Source organism: Alexandromys fortis, unplaced genomic scaffold (assembly GCF_014885135.2).
Source record: "Alexandromys fortis isolate MF-2015 unplaced genomic scaffold, M_Fortis_MF-2015_v1.1 scaffold_0, whole genome shotgun sequence".
Lineage (NCBI taxonomy): Eukaryota > Metazoa > Chordata > Mammalia > Rodentia > Cricetidae > Alexandromys > Alexandromys fortis.
The window spans coordinates 27531187-27558094 of NW_026067949.1; the positions used below are offsets into that span (position 1 = coordinate 27531187).

At 38.8% G+C, this 26908-nt stretch overlaps 1 protein-coding gene and 1 pseudogene across 3 annotated transcripts in view; one reads left to right on the forward strand and one right to left on the reverse strand.

The window, feature by feature from the left end:
- Positions 1 to 8505, reverse strand: part of Gabra4 (gamma-aminobutyric acid type A receptor subunit alpha4) — a 74383-nt gene extending 65878 nt beyond the window's left edge. For 2 of the 3 annotated variants that reach the window (XM_050149554.1, XM_050149553.1), the window contains exons 1-2: positions 8287 to 8503; positions 7743 to 7861 (exon numbers count right to left, since the gene is read on the reverse strand). In XM_050149554.1, coding sequence (XP_050005511.1) covers positions 7743 to 7861; positions 8287 to 8372 — 205 coding nt within the window. In that variant the 5' untranslated portion in view covers positions 8373 to 8503. Of the gene's footprint in view, positions 1 to 7742; positions 7862 to 8286 lie in introns of all 3 variants that reach the window. The other variant, XM_050149555.1, reaches the window with a different exon arrangement.
- Positions 8506 to 26518: 18013 nt separating this feature from the next.
- On the forward strand, positions 26519 to 26907 carry LOC126506195 (60S ribosomal protein L34-like; annotated as a pseudogene).
- The last annotated feature ends 1 nt before the right edge of the window (position 26908 follows it).

The following is a 26908-nucleotide window of genomic DNA, read 5'->3' on the forward strand; positions in this document are numbered from 1 at the left end:
GATACCCACTGATTTCATCAACAAAGCAGGAAATAGCTCAGAGTTCTAGAAGCTTCTTTGCCTTAGAAGACATTAAAAATTAGTGCCTTCTACATTTTATGATACTTCTATCAACATTCTCTTACTTTATATACAACAAAACTCTTCAATAACAGGAACAAAAAGCTCAATACAGTAAGAATAAAACATGAAAACAAGAAATTTATAAAATAAAAATCCCTGCAGTCAATAAAGGTTTTAAAAGATTTTCACTGATATTAGAACATGATGGAAATAGTGAATATTAAAATTCCTTCAATAAAATACCATTTAAAACACTTCTACACACACACACACACACACACACACACACACACACACACACTTTCCTGCTGCTAAAGTATATGTGGATCCAGAATTTATTTTTATTGTAAAAGGGAGTTTAATTTTGTAAACTCACCATGGAAAAACAGTTTGGCATTATCTCTTCAAGCTGAACTCCTACTTACACTAAGATCCAGAAAAATCCACTCCTTGATATATATGCAAAAGAAACTCTTGCACATTTACAGCAGAAAATTTGGGCCAGAATATTCACAGCAATACAATCTGGGAAGCAAGCAAAAAACCTACTGCCAACAGAGCAGACAAGTGAAACAGTTCTTATGCAATGCGAACATCACATAACAAGCAAAGGGAGGATCAATAGCACGATGCAACAGAGAGAATGCCTCTTAACATTGCATTGAACTCAATGATGCATCAAGTTCAATGCGTAGCAAAAGTTAAAGCAAGTTATACAGCAAGTTAAAGACAATTAAATGCTTTAAATATACCTTAAAAATAAGGATAACCTAAAACAGCCATTAGAGAAAAGCTGTGGAATAAAACAATGGAATAATAAGGAAGGGAGAAGACAAATAGGAGGATAGGACTGAAGAAATGTATAGCAAACTGCAAGTTTATACTAGTGCCTGCTTTTTGGGCTGCACACTGGTTAACTGCTATGGTTATTATATTTTAGCATATAAACAAATGTATAAATGAAAAGAAGGTAATGTGTCAGTTATAATGGGAATGTATTATTAAACAAACTTCATCATGTATACCCAAGGAGCCTTAAAATATATTCAAAAAGGCCTAAAATATAAAGCAGCAATATGTAATGACAAATGTTTTCATATAAAATCTGAAGCCCTGATGAAACTTTACCTAAAACCACAACAATTCACTAATATCCTATTACCTATATTTGACATGGTTTATAGCATGATATACCAAGTGCATCTGTGTGTTTTTATTCCACAGAAACTTTAAGTATCTGACAGCACTAGCGTATTTGTTTTCTTATAAACTTGTAAAATGTGGTCTTTCTTCCATGTACCCCTTCTCTCCTTTCCAATATGTATCTATAGTGCACTAAGTCATTACCAATAGCAGACAATTTATTTGAAATTATGATATTTCTAATAGAGTTTCTATTCTTATTTCTAATCTTAAGAAATATCTTAAGATATTTCTAATCTTAAAAATATTTATTTCCATATATTTCAAATAAGTATTTCTACATTACTTAAAAATATCCTTTCCATATATAAATTTCTGGAAAAAAATCAGTACACACTGCTCCAAATCTTCCTTCCTGTCCCGTCCATCCTCTGCTGTATTCTGAGTCACTGAAATTTTTGTCTGCACCATGAATGTTCCCCTAGCAATTCCATTGTTTTCACTAACATTCAAAACTATGTTTTCTCTCCCATTTCTAAAACCAAGTTCTGTTTCATGTAGCACAGTAATATCTTATGTTCAATATTTAGCCTGCATTTTCAAAGTGACAACCAGTGAGTATGTCTTTTGGCAACAATAACTATAAAAAGAATGATTTCAAAAAAATTGGTCATTTGATTCTACCAGCTCCGTTTCTCTATCCATTCGTACAAATACCTCCAGGTAAACTTCTCTCTCTCTCTCTCTCTCTCTCTCTCTCTCTCTCTCTCTCTCTCTCTCTATTTATCTATTTATCTATCTATCTCTCTCTCCCTCATGCTACAAAACTGTTTTGTCAACATTATCTAAGTCATGCATACCACTGAATATAGTGGTTAATTTAAGCCCATGTCTACATTGATCTGTTTGTTGTAAACTATCATTTTTCCAAAGTACACAAGCCCTCTTATTCTCCTGCTACCATATCACAGAATACTGCTGCTCAGACTTTCCTAGGAGAAATTACTCTTCTTTTTCCCATGCCTGTTAACATTGGAAGCAGCAGAGAACAGTTTTTATGATTTTTCTTTGCCATCTTTAATCTCTTTGAATCTCTTTGATCTTAAGACTTTAAATCCATGTGCGTTGACATACCCACTACCTCTAAAATGCAAACTTCTTTCTACTTGATATCTAGAAACACGAATTTATCATATGCACTTGTGATGTGGGAGTGATTTCTTATTAATAAAGAAACTGCCTAGGCCCCTTGATAGGCCCACCCTTAGGTGGGTGGAGAAAACAGAAGAGAATGCTGGGAGAAAGAAGCTTAGTGGAGGAGTCGCCATGATTCTCCCGCTCCAGACAGATGCAGGTTAAGATCCTCCCTGGTAAGCCAGCTCATGGGCTACATAGAATATTAGAAATGGGTTAGAACAATATGTAAGAGCTAGCCAATAAGAAGCTAGAACTATCCAGGCCAGGCAGTGTTTGAAAGAATACAGTTTCTGTGTAATTATTTCGGGCATAAGCTAGCCATGTGGGCAGCCGGGTGCCGGGGATGCAGCCCCGCCGCTATCTCAACACACTTGCATATCATTCTTCCATGTTTCTACAGGGCTTCTACTATCATCCTAACAACTGTGTTACATATGTGTGTGTGTGTCAAAACTTCACTCAGCCTCATTTCTTGCATTTTCTCACAAACTATGCATTACAACTGTCATCCTTCATCTTAGCAAAATAGAGACAGAAGACAACTGAGAGATTACTTAGATATGGAGAGATTACTCTGTCACCTGCTTGTACAAAAGTGTTAATCATCTCTGGCCTGACTGAATGTGAAAAATTCCAACCATCTCTGCTTCTTTCCGTTCTTAACACAACATTCCTAGTGAGCCTTTAAAAGTTTCTCAATCCAGGATATGCCCCTTATATAACCCTCTCTAGTCTTGTCTGGTCTGACTCAGAATAAAAGCAAAGTCGACAAGCATGCTTACAAAACTTTATACAACCTCTTCTTTGTTACTGTCCCTTCTTCTTCAACACTTTCATCTACACTGTACCCGCCCTGACTTCCAGCCTCCACAGAATTGCACCCAGATTTCCTGCTCACCAGAAGACCCCACCCCAAACAAGCTTCCTGGTCTTATCCATTGATGTTCAATGCTCAGATATCACTTTATCAACAAACCCTTCCTAACTGTGTAGTTAAAACCATGTCCCCATATTTTATGTTCACTGATGCCAGACACACTGCACACTGAATAGTTCACTTGTTTTATGACTTGATTTCCTGCCTCTTCTACTAGCAAGTGAGCCTGGAAGCAGAACTTGGACAGCCCCCCCATAGCTTTAAACACTACACTTGCTCAGTCTCTTAGAATAGAAATCATGGAGCTATTTTTGCTTTCCTTGATCATTCATATTAAATATTCCATCATTTTTGTTGAATTAAAATCCCCAAAATATCTTCACTGTCCATTTATGTCCATCCTTCCTACATCTGCATCATTCCATGCAGCCATCTACATAATGAATAGGAATTACAACAACAACAAGCAAACTCTGAAGCACAAAAGCTTCATCGTATGTCTCGTGTTTCCTCTGTTTCTAAACCTTTCTTTACATATCAACCAGATGGGTCTTTTCACAGCCTAAATTGTGTTGAGTCAATGCCTTACCTAAAGAACTTCAGTGATATCCAAGCTTATTAAGAGAATCATTCAGGCCACTTTATAGGAAGACCTTTTATAAGCTGGCTTCTGCTTACTATCCCAACCCAATACTCTAATATTCCTGGCCCTACTTTCAAACAAGAAGTGTACCAGAAAGCTTTTATTCTCAAAATCATATCAATCTATTGCCCTATTTTTCAGCTTTTATTTGTTCTGTTTGCTTGTTAAGTTGGTTTGGTTTTATTGGTGGTTTGTTTGCCCAACAATAACTGTTCTCTTACCCCATTCCTCCTTAGCTAAGTAACAAGGCATATTCAGGACAACTTGACTCCTAACTCACAGTATTCTCCAAGGGACCCCAAGAAATAGTCAGACCCATCAGCTGTCTGACTAAGGACTTAAAGCTGTGGTATGAGGTGGGACTTCGTCAATTACTAGTTTTCATTGTGTTGGACAGTTAAATTGAACTTCTCTCAACCTCTTTTCTAGCAGAGGGATGATGCCTGCCATGAACATCTCTGCTTCTGTAATAATAATCTTCTTAAGATTATATATGAAAATATTTTTAAGAACACAAAGAACTCCAGTAATATGAAGTCCTACTACACTAGTGAGCAGCCTCATAAAACTGACGACTTTCTTCTGTTATGAAAGAGGATCTAAAACAACCACCTATATTGAAGTGTTGATTATTTGAGATTATGTGCCCCCCCCCCAAGACTATTATGTCCCTTAGATAAGTGAAAAATGGGGAGAGACAGGATCCCTAAGCTGTCCTCCTGTGGCCCGCTATTTGGTCTTATAAAGCCATACAACTGTGTTCAAAGTGGACAAGGAACAGAAGGAATGACTTTCTACTTCCTTTGTGACAAAGTCAACTTGGTGCCACTTCTAAGCAGGAACAACTACGTCAGCATGATAGGAACTGACTCATCAGAAGCTGAAAGACTTCTGCTCTTCAGAAGTCCATTCCAGTGTCTCCCAACTGCCCTGCTCTTCTCACCTTTCTTCCCCACCAGGGGACTGTGGAGACAAGAGAGAGGAGCTCCTGGGGGGATGAAGAGAGAGAACCATTTCAGTTCCCTTTATCTCCACACAGCAAGCTGTGCTGCTGAGTTAAAAATACATAATTTGGTTTCCAAATCTATTTCAACCTCTGCCTGGCCTACTGAGTAGTCACAAACCATCCAATTTCAATTCACATCTTTGCTTTTAGCTTTATTTTAAATGGAACAGAGCTAAGTTGTATAAACAGATAAAAAGTAAATGCCCCACAAAGAGCTGAAATGGGATTAAAGGAAGCAGGAAGTCAGTCCATATTTACAATATACCTTGGCCAAAATCTGAATGGTTTTCATCTTATTTTTAAAATGCCAAACTTTCCACAAAGTATAAAATGTCATGTCGTAGAAGAGATGAAAGTTGTGGCATATAAAGTTGTGTGATAACAATAATGTTTCCTTTTAATTTTAAGCAGTTCACAGTTAAAATTTCATGTAAACAGAGAACTCACATACTGCAGGTGATAATTCTCACCCTTCTGTCACATTTGGAATATGACATGCTTACAGACACTGTCCCACTTCTGAAAAGTCAGTCATCTGACCACAAAGACTCACGAGCAGAGTGAAAAAAAATCCCTAATTTTGTGCTTTGTGGTAATTTCATTAGCAATTAATCACCTGCTAGCACTCAAGGTAAGATAACTGCAACCCTGCCCCACAGAGGTTTAAAAAGATGGCCAGGTGAGTGGGGATGCAGAACACACAGCAATGTCAAGTAGGATGAGAGATAATGGCCTTGAGACACTTAGCAGCATTGCGGTTGACCCGAACCCAGCACTCACGTTGTGGTCTACACAGTACTATAGGAAGAGGACATGGTAAAGATGCTTCTGTACGGAAGATTCCCGTCTTCTTATTTTAAGTTGTCTTACAGCCAAGAGAACATATTTTTACATCCAACACTTACTAATAAAGTCATATAGATCCAGCTATAAATTGTGCTTTCATTTATGAATATTTAAACTACATGAGTTATATTTTTCATACTTTTATATTTGCAATGTGAAGTTTAAAGCCCTTCTGGGAAGATAAAGCCTCTTTTATTGACATAATATAGTTTCAAGTGGTATCACATCATCTAGAGAATTCTCCACAAAACTATTTTTGACCTCAAATGATAATTTCCTCGTCACTTATGAGAGCTCACACATTGACAAATGATTCATTTCCCTAATGAAGTCTCTTTTCAAATTTTCATGAAGGCAGATGTGATTCGGGCAACCTATACCTGGAGAGACAACAAGGGAAAAAAACAGGAGAAACTTCCATCTGTCCAATCCACCTATAACACTGTCAATATACAGACACCAAAGGAATCTGCTCACTCCATTACAAAACATTTGTCATCAAATCCAGAAAAGAAATGGGTTGGGGCAGGAGACAAGATTGCAGTCCATCACTAATATGCTATGTGCCCTATCAAATTCTCCCTTGTCTGTAGTGCCCTCGTTTGTCTTGTCTTCCAGAGAGCCACCTCCCGATTCTCCCCAAGTCTACTTTGTCCCATCATTGCTTCTCACTCTGTCTACAGTCCTTCTTCCTCAGATCCCATGTGTTCTCCACTCCAGGATCCTATTTTATCTCCTCTCCCACTCTCTCCCTCCTCTGCAGCCTCAATCCAAGGCAGAGAGCACCGCCCCCCACCAAGCTTTAAGTTCACCTTTTACTCATCCCACCACTCAGTGTGGAGCATCAACCCAATCTACTGGATTTCTCCTGGAAATACAAAATGCTACCTGTGCACGAATCGGTAAACTCTACTTGAATCAGCCTAACTTTTCAAATCTGCCAAATGGGGAAAGCCACAGCTTCTTCTTGGAGCTGCTGTGAGAGTTGACAATAATGTATGTAAAATGCTGATCTAGTTGAAATTAATTAAATAAGCAATAGCAATGGTCGTTATTGTTAGCATTTCTATCATTTGACGACTTTAAGTCTGAGGCCTTCTTTAACTCATTTACAGTAGAAAGGACAGGGACTTGGCATTCAGAAGAGTGAGCCAAGCCAAGCAGTATCTTAGCAAGTCACTTTTCCCTGATGAACTGGCCTGCTGGAATGGCTGAAGTGAATTCTATCTGGTTTCGGTGCACTCAATGCCTAGACCCAAACTTGCCATGTAGCCAACTATTGAATATGCAAAGGAAATAGGGTAAGAGAAAAACGTGCTGTGAATGTGTCTCTGTTGAGCGCTTTACAGATACTGATTGGAGGAGGAAATAAAGCTAAACACCCCTGAAGCATTAGAGGAGAAATGTGAGCGACCAGCACCCCAAAGAAAGTGAGAAGATAGTAGGAAAGGACTGGGTTCCCCAGCAGAGCAGCCAGCTTCAGCTTCGTGCCCCAGATTCCTGTCCTAGGCGGAACACAGGGTGAACCTTTGGCAGAGGGAGGGACACGTGGGAGGAGAGAAGACCTGAAGCCAAGCTACCTCCTGTGCAACAATGTACCTGCGCAAAGTGGACAGAATCAAGGAAGCAAACCCCATGCTGTGGCTCAGAGAAGACAGGCAGCCACAGTGCAGCTTCATTTTTGACTTCCCAGTCTCCCCCACCCTGCAGTCAGGTCTCAGGAGGTAATTAATGTGGGGGAGGCCAAGCTCCTGAGGGGGCGGGGAGATGGGAAAGTACGGGTGGAGGCGGTCTTCTTGTCAGAGGTCTCACGGAGCAGAGGAAGAGAGAAAGGGGGGAGGCGCTCGAGAGAATGACTGGTTTTCATTTTTGCACGTGAGGCACACCTAATGATCTTTCCACAAATAGACAAACAGACCAGAGACGGACACACAGAGCACACTTGCGTGTTTTGAAACAATCCGTACCCCCAAATCCAGGACGCAGCCTGTTGTCATAACCATCCAGCAAACTGTCCAGGATACGGGTAAAATTTTCCGGGCACATTTTCTCGTCCTTTGAGTTCTGTCCTGGGGATTCGTTTAAACTGCAAGTGCAAAAATAACGGGGGTGGAAAAGACTATTTTAAGAATGAATCTGAGAACAGGTGGAAAAGGGGTTGCCTTCTAGGGAAAGAGTCGCTGGCCTTAAGCTAAAGGAGGGTTGGGGGTTGGGATATGAAGAACCAAAATGGTCAGGAAAAGCGTATCCAGGGCAGCATGCACCCCCAGACTGCAAGTATCCTCAGGCAGCATGTACCCCGGCACCCGCGCTTCCTGCACCCAACTGCCCACTGCTCTAGGTCAACGGAAAGCTTGGCTTTAGCCCGTATGATACTGAAGACGGTAAGATCTGTTTCGCTCAGGGAAGGATGAGTGGTCAAAGGGGTGCTGTGGATCTGGACACTTGACCACCTCTCCCATGCACCCTTACCCTATGACACCCTCCCACCCCACCACCCCCGGAACTCACCAAGCCGCCAGGCACAGGAAGTGCAGGAGGGCAAGGCTGACCCCGGAGCACAGCGCGATCGCGGGTACCTTCTGGACAGAAACCATCTTCGCAACATGCCATACTTTAAGCCTGTTCACGTTTCCAGGCTCTCGAGATGCCCTGTGCAGGGTGCGAGGAGAGGGCAGAGTGGCTCCCGCGGCGTGCGCACACTCGCGCTCACACTCGCCCGCGCTCACACTCGCCCGCGCTCCGCCAGCCCAGCCGCGGTGGGCGTGTGTGTGCACGCGGCCAGGGGAGGCGGGACCTGCGCGCCCGCCCCCTCCCTCGCCGCTCGCGCCCAGTTCGAGCGGAGCCTGGGCTCAACTCCGCACCTTGTCGCTCCTGCACGCGCGCTGCTCACCAGTGAACTTGGGAGCTCCTGCCACGAGAAGCTAGGCAAGTTTGATCCAACCTGTAACTCAGGGGACACGACCCACGGTCGTTCGTCCCTGCTCCGGGTCACACAACCCCAAGTGAGTCCCCTGCCACAGGACGGGGCGGACTTCTCTCTGATTACACTCGGTTCACCTGGGTTTGGACTGGACACAAAGAAGCGCCTTTCTCTCTCGGGTTGTATGAGGACTTGTCTGTGCCCTCTGAAGAGGATGTAGGTGGAGAAAGGGCGGGATGACAGGGTTTGCGGGGCGGGGCGGTGGGAGGTAGCAAGGAAGAGAAGTGAACCTGTGTGGGGTACAGCAGCCTTTTGACCTCGTCTTCAGAGGCCAGGACGCTGGGCTGCCTGGTGACTAAGGGAAGGAGAGAGTCTTCCTAGTAACCTGGGTGGACTTCTGCCAAACTGTTGGGAAGTTACTGAAGAACACAGCCAAGGCATCTGTCCTGATATTGCTTTAAAGATAACAGATTTTCTTACCTTGCCCCACCGCACTCTACACACACTGGTGTGTGCCCTCCCTTGTCACTCCACCCAGGAGCCATGGGGATAGAGACCTGAGACCTCTTGAAACCTTCCCTTTCAGAATGGATTGGACTGGATTCCAGATGTTGATAGCTTTAAGAAGGAGGCAAAGGTGGCTAGTAGGCAGGAAAAAGGGGAAGAGAAAGAGAGGAAAGGAGGGAGGTGGAAAGATGGAGGGAAATAAGGTGGAAGGGAGGGAGGGAGAGAGATAGACAGAGGCAAGCAGGCAGCCATACAGATAGACAGACAGACAGAGTTGTTTCCTCCATACTTGAGAGAAAACCCTAAGGAGAATACCTTTAACGTTTTGTGCAATAAAGACGAATACTTCAAACAAGCCTATGTGAAAGCATTATTAGTTGACGGGGTGGCTTTTGCATTAATACTTTGCACTCGACTGTTCCATATGATGGGTGGCAATAGTATAAGTAATTTCCATAATATTGGGTTCCTGGAACCAGACGCTGTTGTGTTCTGTTTAGAGCACTAATGACTTATTCACATTTTTATGACTAATGGGCCGCTAGCATACGGAGAAATTAGAAAAGACTTTTGGATGTTTTAATTTTTGCTTAATTAATTCAATCTCCTAATAATTTTTTTACCTTCCAAAGGCCAGCAGATAGTGTAGAGTGAAGAGCTATGAACCCCCATGGGAGTCTGCATTCTGAACTGCTGCCTTGTGGAATTTATTAGACTCCCTTTATCCCATCTCCTGTGGACTCTAATCTTCTTGAGTCTCTTGCTGGGTGTTTGTCGTTTCTCTGTCATTTTTCTGTGTTTATCTCTTGTCACAGCAAAGGATGCACAGCTTATCAGTAAATATGATTGAACAAATAAATCAGTGACTTCCTTAGTCAGATATCTGGCTTACCAAATCTGGTGAAATTTAACCTCTTTCTTTTAGAAAAATAATCAAAAACTCCCTGTATACTGCAAGCATGCCCTGAAGGCATTATACATACATAGACAATGTAAATAACTAATACAATGCTCACAGAATACTGTGCTGTTACTATAGTAACTACTGACCAGCTGTGTGATTGCTATATCACATGGTAGTTCAGTTCCTAGTGATTTATAAATGGTTGTATCAACATACAGTTTTATGTATCAACATACAGTGTATTATCTCCCCCTAATACATGGACATGAACAGACTCTTCACCCACCCATAAGAATTTCCTATCAGAGGATACTATTGCCTAAGCAACTATTTGTGTTATATATTTGCAAAAACTTAATTGTTTTAGTATAAATATTTGAAAAAAATAAAATTTGGGCAATGTTTGCATCTTATCTGAATAACATCTGTACATGAAATTCACAAAGTCAATATTCTCAGGGATTTTAAATCATTAAATATATTGTATACATATCTATAATTGGGTTTGGCACTGATACATTGCTTTTGTGCTTAATGGCCTCTAAACTTCCATATTTATTTGATAGGAAATGCTCTATTTCCTATATAAATTTTCTATTTATTTGAAAACCAGTGTTTTCTGGGGACTAGAAAGAATGCATTTTAAAGGCGCAGGGATCTCAGTAGCAGAATCACCCAACTGTCTGCTACCTAGAAAATTGGCTAATAACAGAGAACAATTACTGTATTCGATCTTCAGTAATTAAACGGGTTTGCAGAAGTTTAAAAGTTGTACTGATTGCTTTTCTAAAACCACGGCAACTTACAAAAGATTGAGTTTATTTGCACTATGATTCCAGGGGCTTAGAGTCCATGGTAGCAAACAAGAGACTTGGCAAGTAGAGCTGGAAGTTGATAGCTTACATACTGAACCTCAAGTAGGAAGCAGAGAGAGACTTTAAAAAAAGAAAGAAAAAACCTGAAAATGGCAATGTCTTTAGACCCACCTCTAGTGGCATAGTTCCTCCTAAACATACCAGACACCACCAGCTGTGAACCAAATGCTCAAATGCTAGCCTATGGAGGACATTCTAATTAAAACCACTATAGAAGTACTCCAAAAAGTCATAATCTTTGTGTGCATTCCATCAAGTTCACATAGAATACTAACTGTTAGAATAAATAGTCTCCTAATTTGTGTCAATAAATTCATGTGGTATAGGTGTATATGTCCAAGTTTCTCAAGACACCAATAAAATTAAGTTACGTATAACTCAGTGTCAAGTGGCAGTAGCTAATGGCGAAAAGTTTTAAGCATCATTCACAGAAGCTGAAAAACGTTAAAACTGTTTCCAAGTGGCTATATAATAAATACAATGCTGTGACTTATATAAAGAAATTTCAAGTCTATTATACAGACCATTAAAATGTCCCTGTTTCTTCATAAGGAAGCATGTAGAGTGTTTTTAATTGTTAATAGTAGAAAATGATAAACCAAGCAGGATTAATGGAGGAAGGAATGAGGAATTATGCTGTAGTAGATTGGAGTGCTATGATGTAACACATTGTTTTCAATTATAATGTAGCTATACCAAAATATCTGAGGCTGGGTAATGTATCTCATAGTTTTGGAGACTTAAATCCAGGTAGTATCACCTTGACTCTGGTAAGAATCCTGCTAGCTACATCCCAACATCGTGAATGGCATCCTGGAAGGAGCTTATGAAAGGAGAGGTCATGTGTTGAGACAGGAAGTCAAAGCAAACTAAAGACAAGCCAGATTTACTCTATATTCACCACCCTTTCATAGTAACTAAGCAGGCGCCTACAAGAACTACCTGAATGTCTTCGAAAGATGATGCCTCAAATAACCTGTGCCTTAGATTAGACTCCCGCCTTTAAAAGATTCTGCCACCCTCAAAACACTGGGGACCACATTTTGGACATATGTTTTGGATTATACTTATGCAGCAGTTAAAATGAAAAAAAAAATAAGATCCATCTACCTATCCATCTATTCATCTACTTAGAGATATTTGCATAGCATATGCAAAAATAAAAGACCAAAAAATAGTTTCAGCAAATATTCATTTCAAATTAATAAAGTAAAAAATAACATTGTAAATTGTTCATAGGCACAAATCTAGCCACTTGAGCAAATTTTCGTGGAAAGAAAAAAAAAGCAAAAAATTTTAGGGGAAAGAAAGAATGAATATAGTAAATGCAACGATCATTGCTTTGTTTCAGTGAAAAAAGTCTGAAGTAAATATGAAAAATGCTAGCCCTTTCCAAATGCAATAGTAAGGACTCAAATGTTTGGTATTTTCTGTTTTTATTATTATTGTTGTTGCTTCTAATGATGACACTGTTTTGAGCAAGTAGTGGTATGCCACAAAGCAATATAAAACTCTCTGTGTTAAAGCAATAATTTACAATGCTTTCCCACAGAATTTATCATGTGGTCATGGCAATTCTCCAAGGAGGTCCACAATACTACTATAGGTAAACACTGGCACACTTATCTATGTCTGACACTGCTTTAGATTTAGACGGTGGACACCTATCTGGGCTACCTAGAGCAGTTGGGATGGGTGGTTACTATTTGCATCTCCTCCCCCATCTCTCTGCCCCCATCTTAGATTGGGCTTCCATAAAAGGTGATGATCTAAAGGTAGTGAAACTCTGAAGATACTGTGCCCTAAGTCCTAAGGAAGCTAAGGACTTCTAAACAAACGCTTCAAAATATAGTGCATATTTCTATTGGTTAAAGCAGGGTATAATAGATTTGTGCAAAGATGATTCACAAAGACACAATTATTGAAGGATATTAAAAGGCCATCTACACATGTTTTAGATACCCACATCTTTCTATAGGAAAATAAAAAAAAACCATAAATACCGTTTAATGAGTACTGTGATGGGTTGGTTGGGAAAAATTGCAGTACACTTATATTTGGTTAAGTACTCTAGATGTTTCTACGTAAGTTTTACTATGAGTAAAATTAAAATTACTCTACAGCCATCCCACCTTGAAAGAGCCCACTCTCACCTGATAAGATTAAAACTAAAGTCACTAGACACTAATAAGGCAGATTGCCTTCTATGCTGAGGTTGTGCCTCACCCAATGGGTTGGAGACCTTAGTAGACAGTGACTAACTGCGGGGGATCACATTGTGGTCTTCAGTTGCATTATTACTTTTTTGTTGGTGATACAGAAGCAGCCAGACAACAGTATCTCAGGCTTAGTCCAGCTCCTGAGTTAATTCCGGTGTTGCTCAGGCAGGATATCCCTATGTAGCCTTTGCTAGCCTGGAACTCATTGTATAGATCAGGCTAACCTGGATTCTTAGGGACCGATAGGCTTCTGTCTCCTGAGTACTGAAATTAATGTATAGTACCATGTCCGACATGAGTAGGTTCTTTAAAGTGTGGAGGCATGGGGCTGGATAGATGGTTCCATAGTTAGGAGCACTTATTGGATTTGCAGAGAACCTGGGGTCTGTTGCCAGGACCCACACTGGGTGGTTCACAGCTCCTTGCAACTCCAATACTAGGGTTCCAACACTCTTTTCTGGACCATCTGGGCACTGCATACTCTGGCACACACATATTCATATAAAATAAATGTTTGCGAGAGAGAAATGGAGGTTGATAGAAAATAGGGAGATTATCCATATCTTATCTTATTGCTTCTATTTCAGTGGCATAAATAATACAGGACTAATAGATTAATAGAATCTTTTTTAATTAATTAATTAATTAATTTATTAAAGATTTCTGTCTCTTCCCCCCAGCCGCCTCCCCTATCCCTCTCCCTCCCCTAATCAAGTCCCCCTCCCTCCTCAGTCCAAAGAGCAATCAGGGTTCCCTGCCTTGTGGGAAGTCCGAGGACCACCCACCTCCATCCAGGTCTAGTAAGGTGAGCATCCAAACTGCCTAGGCTCCCACAAAACCAATAGGTGCAGTAGGATCAAAAACCTATTGCCACTGTTCTTGAGGTCTCAGTAGTCCTCATTGTCCGCTATGTTCAGCAAGACCGGTTTTAACCCAGGCTTTTCAGACCCAGGCCAGCTGGCCTTGGTGAGTTCCCGATAGAACATCCCCATTGTCTCAGTGTGTGGGTGCACCCCTCTAATTTTTTATGTTTTGCTAAAACTTGATGTTTTAATCACATTTTATTTTTCTTGCTTTTTGATTGCCAATGATTTGTTTCAAAGATGATACTAAATTTCTATAGAAACTTGAAACTCATAACATCTTATTTTCTTATTGGTCTTAAAATGATGAATTATGTGAAATAGACAAACTCTCATGATATAGAAGCAAGTATAATATTAAACATACATGAACTACAGTTTAGATTCTAAATGAGTCACCATATTTGAATTTAGTCCCCTTAACATTTTTGTCTAATACTGTACCTGTATTATACAATCTTGTCAAATAAAAACTCCTAAGAAATAGACTCAAATCATTTTACCATAAATAGCTAATGCAAAATTTAAAATGTGTATTTTTAAGTATAACAAATGGTCTAACCCTTAAAAAAAACTGGGAAGGGAGAAAGAAAAGAAAATACCTTAGGGACTGGAGATATGGCTCAGTGATTGAGTGCTTGCTATTCTTGCAGAAGACCTGAGTTTGGTACCCAGTGTCTACACAGGTAGCTCACAGTCATCTGTGACTCCAAATAAATGATATTGGTGGGCACCCAAATTCACACATACACATTCTAATGTGTAGACATACATACAAATTTTAAAACCCTACTTGGAAAACAACAGTGACTGAGTATATTTGGCAATTAAATAGATCCAAAAATCAAAAACATAGAACTTGCTCTATATTTTCTGCAACTGTATTGTTATCATTTGCATAGGATGTTTATTCTATCAACTTAAAGAGCAGCATGAAGGGATCAATATTTCAGAAATATTCAGGATTAGAATGAGACAGCAAATCAGCCTGAAGTTTGCATGTATTTTCACTCATTATTCTATACACAAATATTTTGTCATTTCAAATGCTTAAACAACAATGAGAAAAGGCACAGTTATATACTTTCATGCCTTTTCTCTATTTACTTTTTGTGGTGGTGGCAGGGGCAGGGAATACAGATCTGGTCACAAAAGTCAGAGGCACATACACTAAACAATCTAAGTATCGTCGTAGGGATGCCTCATTGAACAGAGTTATCAGAACTAATTTTCTACAGAAACCCATAACGCCAGAACACACCCCACGGTAATGTGTGCAGCCAGGCTGCTCTTCATTACCATCTGGTGGCTACAGCATGGAGTGGCATTACCATGATTTTAAAGCAGAGTTAAAGATTGGCTGTCGTGCTTAGGAGCAGAAAGAACTTCAGCGCAACTGACAATATTAAAAATAAGGGCATAAAAGAAGGGTTGGGAGACTTTCCTTACCCTAAAAATTCAGGGCTGGAAAATCTTATTTACTGGAAGCAATACATAATGAATAAAAGTTCAATGTCTGATAAATAGGATGCACGAAGAGCATGAAACTGGATATCACTTTTATTTGTTTTCTAACAGAAAAAAAAATGAGGAGACTAGTTTTCTTTCCTTAGTGACAATGTTCAGAGTCTACCAAATCTTTCAGGTATCCATATAGCCTCATGTGTCATTTGTCCCAGAGATATCCTTCTGTTCTATGTATCCATAAAATACTATCTATCTTTAAAATTTAGTTTAAAAAGCACTTCTCCCAAGAGCCGGACCACCAGGTAAGAGTTCTGTGTTCAGTGTCTGTTGACAGCTGTTAAATATCTGCCAATCATTTACATAATAGTTTCCTGTCGTGATAGAGATTTCCAACAGTGGGTGCTTTCTTTATTCTCCCAGGACTCGAGTTCTAAATATCTAACATCTCTTTATGCAAGGAATGGATCCACAGAATTTAAACAAAAGGAAACATGTGGCTGGCTTCACAGATACTAAAGCAACTATACAATTTGATTTGGGGAAGGATAAACATTCATATTGATCTTGTGTATGTCATATCCACTGATATCTTACAACTTCAAAGTCAAATGTAACCATAGAATCCTTACTGTTGTACCACATCCATTAAAGGGGGAGGTTGAAGCTGTGATGGAAGACCCAACTTCCCCCAGTCTCTATAATTTAAAAAAAAAATTGAGACTTTGAATCCCAGTTTTTAACTTTTTACACATTTTTTTTTATTTTCAGAGAGGGTATTAACAGCAATTCTCCTGTTTCATCTACTTGAGTGGTGGGATTACAGGTGTATGTCTCCATAATCAGCTTTAAGATTTTTATTCTGGGGACCAGCGAAATGAATGGCAAGTAAAGGTACTTGCTACCACTCCTGAAGAGACCCGAATTTCATCCCACATAGTGGAAGTAGAGAATTGAATAATCCCTCATGTTGCCTTTTGTTCTATACATACACACAGTGACATGAGCTCACACATAAAGATACACCCACTACCACCAAAATAAATGTAAAATTAATTTTAAAGGTTTTATTCTGCTGTTTTGATCCCTGATTCAAGAATGAACTTAGTTCTCAAGATAAGTTTGCCCTTAAAATTGTATGTCCATTAAAAGATTTTAATTAAGCAGTAAAGTTTTCCCATCAAGTTCTAGACTCTACTGCTAGAGACACTGTACATGCTGGCCACGAGACACAGATAGTCAAGGTGGAAATGAAATAAACCTTCCTCAGTAATGGCTAATATATAGTACCAGAAATTCCGTGCAGGATGATGGGATGGAAAGGTTAGCAACAGTTTTACACAGTGAAAATCCTTTGGGCTATAATAATGACCTACAGGGGAAGAAGTGCCCACTAGCAAAACATGGAGGTATCAATAGCCTTTTAATGGAAATCATGGCCCACTACACAGTCAGGAGCCCAGGGCTGGGGAACTCATAACCAAAAGCAGAGAATCTTTGTTTCCCTGTGCTAAGTCTCAATTAAGAACCATTGCTTCTACAATCACTCACAAATCTCTGTAAGTAAAATCTTAGAGTAGGTGAGTGGCAAGTTATGAAGCCTAACCATGTCACCATTTAATTTGAATTCCTATCTGTTCTGATTTGTGGACATACAACTTCCAATACTTTCATTCTTTCCTGTGAATGCAGATGCCTGTAGGCAGAGACTGCTCTTTCATTCCCAGCCTCCCAGACCCAAATAATCACACAGAAACTATATTAATTATAACATTGTTTGGCCTATTAGCTCAGGCTTCTTATTAATTAACTCTTATATCTTAAATTAACCCATTTATCCTAATCGATATACTGAGATTGTGACCTACCAGTAGGTCCCAGCTTCCTTCTCCCTCAGAAGCTGCATAGTGTCTCCCTGACTTTGCCTACAATATCTCTATATCTCTTCCAGCCTGGCTACATTCTGCCCTGCCATTGGCCAAAGAAGTTTCTTTATTAATTAATGGTAATAAAACATATTCACAGCATACAGAGGGGAATTCCACATCATCTTTGCTTTTCCATCTAAATAACAAGAAAGGCTTTAACATAGTAAAATTACATGCACAAAATAATTATCAAGCAAGAATTATAGTTATAATATTTCTTTGTGATTCTAAAGTTTTATACCTAATCTATCTTTTTTCATAACTAAGGAAAACTATAACTATATGTAGTCTTCAACTCTATCAAAGACTCCAGAAAGATAATATTAGCTAAGTAAACAGGAAGTACATTGAAGCAACTCCAAAGCTCTAGAATTGACAGAGACATTTTGCTGTCTGGACAGTCACCCAATGTAACTTCCATAACGTTGGGAACATTGGAGTATCCATTTTCAGCCTTCAGGCCCTAAGTATGTGGCAGACATTTTTATGAAGCAGGAAATTTGAAAGGCTGTTTCGCCTATATTGGCAGATTGTCAGTCTTGCAGAATTTCTGATGTTTTCTTCTATGAAGGAGGAAACCTGAAGGATCATTCTGTCTTTTGGAAAGTTCAACAGTCACTTTTCACAGGTTCTTCATGTCCAGTCCATGTCCAGATAAGTTTCTTGCTCAAATGACTAACAAATGCTGTAAGGAGCCTCTTTGATGCCCACCTTTCTCTTGAAGTAGCTTGGTGCTGCCAGACAGACATGTCTCACTGTCAAGAAAAGTCGAAGTTCTTAAAATATTTTAAATGTTATATAGGTAATGAAGATTTCCTATCTAACTGAAATATATCTCTGAATATCTAGAAAACCTAACATAATTAAAAGCTTGATTATTACAGATGACTATTAGTCTATATTTATTAACTATCCATTGCATTTACACTGCTCAAACACAATATCTTAAACAAGAACAGAAATACATATACACAGTATAACAAAATTGACCTTAAATTTGTATCAATAAACCAAAATCCATACCAATGCAAAGTATTCATCTTTATAGCATATCGCCCTTTAAATGTAAACAAACATTTCTAAACAATATTTGGGCATAGTTTTCTCCAAGCTGCTTTCTGTTGTTTGTTGGGTAATTATTTTTAGGGTTTACAGAGACCATTGGGGGAGTCTTGTTCAATCAAACCACATTAGCCTGGAAGGAATCCATAGGTTCTCATCTTCTGTGGAAACAAAAGCAAAACCTCCTTCCCAAAGCAACATGTCCTTAGACTCAAATTTTGAAGTCAAGATACCTTTAAAATATATATATGTTGGTTTATCTTAGCAGTCTCCAGAATCGAATATCTCTCTGCAGTCAAGAAATTCAAAGAAAACACAATAATATACATAATCCAGACTCTCTGTGTATTTTCCATCTTTATGTAGCTTTTTATTACTCTATTACTTTTAATATTTATTTTATTTACTCCTTTAATCTGACTGTATTCTTTCTTCTCTCTCTCTTAAGTCCATATACATTTATCCAACACTGTTTGGCCTATCAGCTCAGGCTTCTTATTAACTAACTCTTCCATCTTAAATTAATTAACCCGTTTATATTAATCTATGTATCACCATGAGGCTGTGGCCTACCAGGAAGTTCCAGCATCCTTCTCCTTCAGTAGTTACATGGCATCTTCCTGACTCTGCCTGAAGTAGGCTCAGGGATCTCTTTAGAGGGAAAAAAGGGAGGGGGAGAATAGATGGGATGGGATAATATGTAGATTATTACTTATAAGTTAGTATTTATAGACAATTTACCTTGGTATAGATTCTTGTGCATTGATACAAATCCAAACTATATGTGTTATATTGAATATGCTCCTATTTCTGTTTACAATATTGGTGCACCTGTGCAAAGTTACTTTGCCATATTATGCATGCATATTTCTACCTCTACTTAAGATATTTTGTATATGGATGCAATTTTAGAATATATTTATCATATTGCACTATACATTTCTACCTCTGGTCAAGATGCTTATATTTATATTGTTCACATTTTGAGGTCATTGTCCTCATATGCTGTGCATTTGTTTAAAAATTTTAATTTTTAATATGAAGCCTTAATCTTTAAACTATATAGGTATTAAGAATTTCAGTTCACTAGTAATCCATGTTTATCATACTTACAGTTAGACTAATCATGTTCTTTAGATGCATAGAGACTGTATTCTACATACAGGTAGGCAATCTTCAAACACTTCAAAGAACTATAGAATATGGCATTTAAATAATTTAGGATTCTGATTATATGAGACATCATTGCTCTTGGCAGCACTGTTCTATTCCTAAGAGAATGTTGGGCACTGAAGACACTCCAATTGGAGCTTGTTTTCTTCTTAGCCAAACTGCCATGACTACTGACAAAATACATGGTGTCCAAACTGGACAAGCAGGATACAAGAAGAAACAACTGTCAAACCTTCCCAAGACAGTTTTTCAAATTTTCATGCCTCTGAAAATGGTCTGTCAGATACTCTAGGCCTTAACCAAAGTTGGTTGCTCCAACATTGCAAATAAGACTTTGGGTGATTTACCAGGTAGCCAGTTGTCTCTGTCATTTCTTGCACCTTTTGGCAGTTGCCTGATTGCACTTCCTGTTTACTTAGATAATATTATTTTCCTTCTCAGGTCTTTAATGAGGTTGAAGACTAGATAGATAGTCATAGTTACTTTCCTCTCATGACTTAGCCAAACTTTTTCTAATATTAGGTTTAGACTCTTTAGGATAGGATAAATATTCGAACATTTAGCATATGTTTCTTTTTTGATGTTGTTTATGCTGGTCATTATTCTAAATTTTATGTATGCTTCTGCCTCTTCTTTTTCCTGAACAATACATTATATTTGTTCTTATTGTGTATAGTTTTGGATTAGGCTTAGAACTCTCTTATTTAGATAAAAAGGAGGAGATGCTGTGGAAACTCCTTCAGCCAATAACCTTTAAGATACCATCCCACTTTGGGCATGGTTTCATGTACTGTAGGTGCAGACAAAAAGCATGTGTATCCCTTTTTGCTGCTGATTTCATTTCTAGTTCCCAGCACATGCAGAGGACTGCAGACCGAGACGCTTACTGTAAATTAATCCCCAAATAAATTAACCTTTGTTATACTCCACTCCAGGCTATTGTGGAACTCTAAGACTATCTATCTATTCTTCAACCCCATTAAAGACCTGAGAAGGGAAATAATATTACCTGAGTAAACAGGTAGTGCAATCAGGCAATGTCTCTTTTATTCCTTCATTTTAAGTAATGTATTTGAAAACTGCACATTTCTGATTTGAAGTGTTATCGTGTGTTTTCAAATTTACCAATAAAAGAATAACATCTTTTAGTTTTGCTTAGATTAGTAAGATGAAATGATATTTTCCTAACTTGTTTCAACATCTTTTAAGAATGGAATGCCTTCAGTTGGATTATTTACAAGATGCTTACAATGAAGAGTGTTTTTCCTTTTTTTCTGGCATACCAAATTAGTACCATAGATATTGATTTTCAGTTGAGATCATTCTGGAGAGGTATTATGAGGCTGTTGTTCTGGCTCTTGGGGGAACGTATTTGACATATTAGATTGCCATTTAATTTTGCTAGACTGAATAACCCTACAAAACCACAGTAATAAACATTGAAAATGTGTTATATTTTCCATCTAAAATGATAAAGCTAGAACTTTTCTGTGAGCCCAATAATATATGTCTTGGGCCATGAATATAAAAGCACTACAAAATCAGATTTCTTCACTCATTTTTAATACATTGATTTGAGCTATGAAAGGCATTATCCAATAGTCTTTCCTTTAAATTTCAAATTATTGTGACAATCTTTCACAAAGCATTAAATATAGCTTGGCAAAAAGTTCTACAAAAGCATGTTGTTTGCACTTTTTGGTTCTGCTTGAAAAATATCAAAATTTTACATTGCACAAAAGCAAATAAGAACATAGAATAAGCGGACTAGCTAAGACTTTTAACAAAATCATGATTTAATCCAAATACGTCAACTCTTGCATTGAATATAAACATAATAATGCAATTGAAAAAAAACAAAATGTGGTTGCATTGAGTAACAAAACAAAGCTCAAGTATATGTCATTAAAAAGGGACTCACTTTAAATGTAAAGACAGAGCACTTTAAAGTAAAGCACCTACCATGTTGTTTTTATATTAGTATTAGGGAGTACTTCATCTGTAAGAAATAAAGATAAAGATGAATGTTTCATACTGAAAAAGACATACATTTATCAGAAGAATTTTTTTAATTTTAAAAAAATTGTACTTAGGGTTTTATTGAATTTTTGTTTGTTTGTTTAAGATAAAGATACATTTGTTAGACTTACTCTTGGTCAAACTCCATGGCAGAACAGCCAGGATTGGAGAAAGATACACTTTAGTTCATGGTCTCAGGGATTTCAGGCCAGTTGGCAGAAAGTGAATGGCAAAACCTGTTAGCTCATGATGTCAGGAACAGAGGAGAGAATGTCCATTCTAGCAAATGTTCTCCTTTTCCCTTTTAATTTTATTTGGGCATCAGTGTGTGGGATGGCACCTCCCATATTAAACATGGTTATTTTTGAATGGCATTTCCTGAGTAGACATGTAGAAAAATGTCTACTCCCTCCAGACAGATGACCTGGAACAACCAAAGTAATAATCCCACCATACTGCAGTTTGGACAACCAATTGGTTTGCTAGGGTTAGTTACACTGGTGTGGTTGACAGTCATTTATAAGACTGTGCAAGATGCAAAGGGTTGCAGCACTGTAAAGTCCAGCTGGTTTGGGTAATCACTCTAGAGTTACATGCAAGACTCTCAGGGAGTTGTCTGGTGGAAGATTCTCCTCTACTCAGCAACTGATTGCTGATTGAGAAACCTTGAGGATAGCGCTTGTGAATCTTTCAAGTTTCAACTCTGCAGAAACTTCTGGATCCCACTTATGGCTTGAGCCTAATGAGCTGCCTTCCTCCCTTCATAGGTAACGTTTCAATTTGGAAGAAGTTGCTACACAACTCTATTCCCTGAGAGCACACTCACATACATATTGGGATATGTACTTAATATCTCCAGTTGGCAATCAAGAAGAATAATCACAGAAGGAATTGACAGTATAAGTTTTTTGCTTAATTAAAATATAATTGCATCATTACTCCTGTTCCTCTTCTCCCTCCCACTTCTCCCATGCCCACCAGCTCCTAAGTGTACTAAGAACCTTCCATTAGGTTTCTCCTTTAAACTATCCGCACAATTTCCACAATGCCAAATGGAGGACAGACTTCCTAGCACACGAACCTCTGGGTGTGACAGCCATAATCATGTCATAGTGCTGACAAAACTAAGGCCCTTAATCACAGTGGGAGATCCCAACATTTTACTCACAGCATCTAAGTAACAAATAAATAAAAATTGTTGTGAACATATAGAAAATAATCAGCACCTCTGGTAACAAGCTGAAGGTTATGGATACAGAGGGGTGCTGGATCTAATAACTTTGTGGCACATAAAGTTCTCAAATGATAGGAAACATTACCAAGCTTATGACAACCTAGGATACAAAACAAACCAAAGCAACCTGAAGAGCTTGAGATAATACTGAGCCTGTTCTTTTACCACTGTGAAATTAAGCTTGACGTCAACAACAGTAAGCAAATCAGAACAAAACTTCTTGGGGATGGAGAAAATTTTGAGCAAGAGACCAGTAAAATAGGTGTGATCCAAGTCTCTAGAGGCTTAAGACTTAAGACATTTATACTTTAACAAAATTAGATATCATTCATATATATACACATATATGTCCTATGTAACTATATATAATATCTATATAAGTGTATGTTTCTTATATATCATGTAAATCAAATATACCATTTTAAGCTGTTGCAGCTGTGATGATGAAGGCAAGAATGGGGAAACTAGGTCAAGAATGTTTCTTTAGGTGAGAAGCCATGACGACTAGGACATGCGTTAGTCCTTGTTGATAGGCTTACTACACTACAAAGGTGACAATAGGGGCAGATGTCAGTGGAAAACATAGAAGAATATTTATACAACATGACAGGGAAGACTAGGATGTAGTGACAACAAAATAACTATGTGTTTTTTTTTAATTTTACTTTAGTTAATTGCTGATAGCAGGGAGGACCGCTGGTTCTCATTTATAATAGCAGAACTTGGGTAGTGGTCATCCCGCGATACATGAAATTCTGTCTCAAAAAACAGAGCAAGAACAAATAAAAGTTTAAAAAAACGGCTGATAATGTAGCTCTGTGATTCAGCACTTATTTGGCATATGTAGGATCCTAGTCCAGCCCCCATAGTGCACACATATGCACACGCACACACACACAAACACACACACACACACACACGAGAGAGGGGGGAAGAATGGAGAGGGAGAGAGAGGAAGAGAGGGAGGGAGAATAAACTTAATGCCAAGTTATAAGCCTTATCATTTGAGGAAAATAAATTTTTCCCTTATTCTTTTATAATTGGACTTGTTTTGGCCAATTGTCTAAGGGTTTTACTGGTTAAAGTGTTGCTCATAGTAGTTTTGGTGGCCTGGTGACTACCCCACTAGATACTGAGGAATTTTTGAAAGGGGCGCTTTTTTATTATCCTTTTGAGATTATAGTAAAATTACATAATTTGCCCCTTCCCTTTCAAATCCTCCCATATAGCCTCGCTTCTTATCTTTCAAATGCTTGGCCTTTTTTTCCCATTAATTGTTGCACTCACATATATGTATATATAAACCTATATTTTCCTACATATATCCTGCTCAGTCTGTGTAATAATTACCTGTATTCTTAAAAGTACCACCATTATGACATGTTTACGCTACAGTTTAATTCATACAATTTAAGTGAAATTAGTACTAATGCCTTAAATATGTATTACAAATAGCATCTAGCATGTCTATGCTAAAAGCAGCATTAATTTTAATTTTTTTGGAGAAGAAATGTCAGGTGATGTAAAATTCCCTTCTATATGCTGTGAATACCATTGGTTAATAAAGAAACTGTCCTGGGCCTGCACAGAGCAGAATAGAGGAAGGTGGGGGAAACTAAACTAAATGCTAGGAAAGAAAAGGCAGAGTGGAGAGATGCCATGGAGCCGCCAAAGGAGAAAGATGCAAGCAGTGAGCTGGAACCTTGCTGGCAGGCCACGAGCATTGTGGTAAAATATATACAATAATGAAAATGAGTTAAATTAAGACGTAAGAGCTAGCCAATGAGAATCTAGAGCTAACAGGCCAAGCAGTGGTTTAATTAATACAGCTTCTGAGTGGTTATTTCAAGTCTGGGCATCCTCGAATGAGCAAGCAGCTTCCTACTACAGTCAGGTGTCCCCATCATCCCAGCACATGGGAGGCTGAGGCAAGAGAATTGCCATCAGTTGAAGACAAGCCCGAGCAACACTGTATGACCCTGTCTCAAACACAGGCAGAAAAGTACATGATCCTGACTGAGTCTAATTACAGGCAGCATGGTTAAGGAAACTAATAACGTACTCTTTGAGTTCAGTTTGAGACAAGAAGTCAACCCACAAACTTGCATGCTTAGAACTTTACCATAGAAGCAGAGAAGTTGTCATTTCAGTTGGAGGCATTCAGATCTCATTCAGTGAGAAAGCCAGGAAACAAAGAACTTGTGTTTTGTCCAGACAGATCTACAGAGCACAGTGAGCAGTACCATGAATGGACTAAACAGGAGAAAAAATAATGAAATTGTTACTATTTGATAAGCAATTTTAAGTTTCATTAAATTTAGTAGATTTTGAAAAAAAATGTATGTTTATGGCTTGGAAGCTCCCATAGTATTGCCAAGAAGTTCACACAAGACATCTGGATGGGCTGTGCACATTCCTGCAGGTAAACTAATTCTTCATCTACAACAGCTGGCATTTCCATCAGGTTCCTGCTGGCCTCTAAGTGAATTTGGCTGTTGTACTACAAACACTAATCCAGGCTTAGCTTTGGTGAATATTCAAGGACACACATATAATTAGTGGCCCACACTGTCATGCCCTCCCTTTAATAAGGAAGGACAGAGTGCAGCAGGAACTGTAATACCGCCCCCACCCTCAAAAACCTCACAATCATGAAATGAGCACCCGTATACCTCACAAATCAAATTCTTCTGTTCTCTCCAACGATTAACCAGAATAAAATGAAGAGCTCATGTCTGTAAATGTTGACGAGGCCAACAAAGTAAGAATCATTTCCCCTGCTCCAACAGAACACTCAGAAAGACATTGATCTTCAGTTCAGCTTAATACACGGAGCTTCAGAATCTCATTTTTAACCAAAATTTGAACCTGAATCTTTCCCTAGTTGTAGCCCAGATAGTGGCATCCCCCAAAACAAACATCCTAGGTTGCAGTTCCCCATAAAAATCCTCATGTGTCTTCTTACTTTCTGAGTCCTGTTGGCAGAGGCTGCTCATTTGTTTCTAGTTGCCCAGACCTGAAATAATCACACAGAAACTATATTGGTTGCAATACTTTTGGCAAATAGCTTAAGCATATTGCTAGCTCTTACATCTTAAATTAACCCATTTCTATTAATCTGTATATCACCAAGTGGTTGTGGCCTAGCGGTAAGGTTTCATCTGGTGGCATTTGTCTCCTGCATCTGTCTCCTCCAATGGCTCTACAGCTTCTCTATGACTCTGCTTAATCTCTTCTCTTCTATCTGCTTGGAATTCCCTCCTTGCCCTATTCTGTGCTGCAATAGGCCCCAAACAGCTTCTTTATTAACCAATGGTATTCACAGCATACAAAGAGAAATTCTACATCACCTCCCCTTTTCTATCTAAATAAGGAAGGTTTTAACTTTAACATAACCATTATCAATCAAGAATTATAGATACAATATTTATATATACTTTATCTTTTATCATGACTAAGGAAAAGTAAATTATCTATTCTTCAACTCCATCAAAGACTCCAGAAAGGTATAATATTACCTAAGTAAACAGGAAGTGCATTGTAAACGACGTCCAAAACTTTAGAAATCCTTTTCCTCTTCCGGGGACGGTGCTTAGAGGCACTCAGGATGGTCCAGCGTTTGACATACCGTCGTAGGCTCTCCTACAACACAGCCTCCAACAAAACTAGGCTGTCTCGAACCCCTGGCAACAGGATTGTTTACCTTTACACCAAGAAGGTTGGAAAAGCACCTAAATCAGCGTGAGGTGTGTGCCCAGGCCTACTCCGAGGGGTTCGTGCTGTGAGACCGAAAGTCCTCATGAGATTGTTGAAGACAAAGAAGCATGTCAGCCGGGCCTATGGTGGCTCCATGTGTGCCAAGTGTGTCCGTGACAGGATCAAGCGGGCTTTCCTTATTGAGGAGCAGAAAATTGTTGTGAAAGTGTTGAAGGCACAAGCGCAGAGTCAGAAAGCGAAATAAA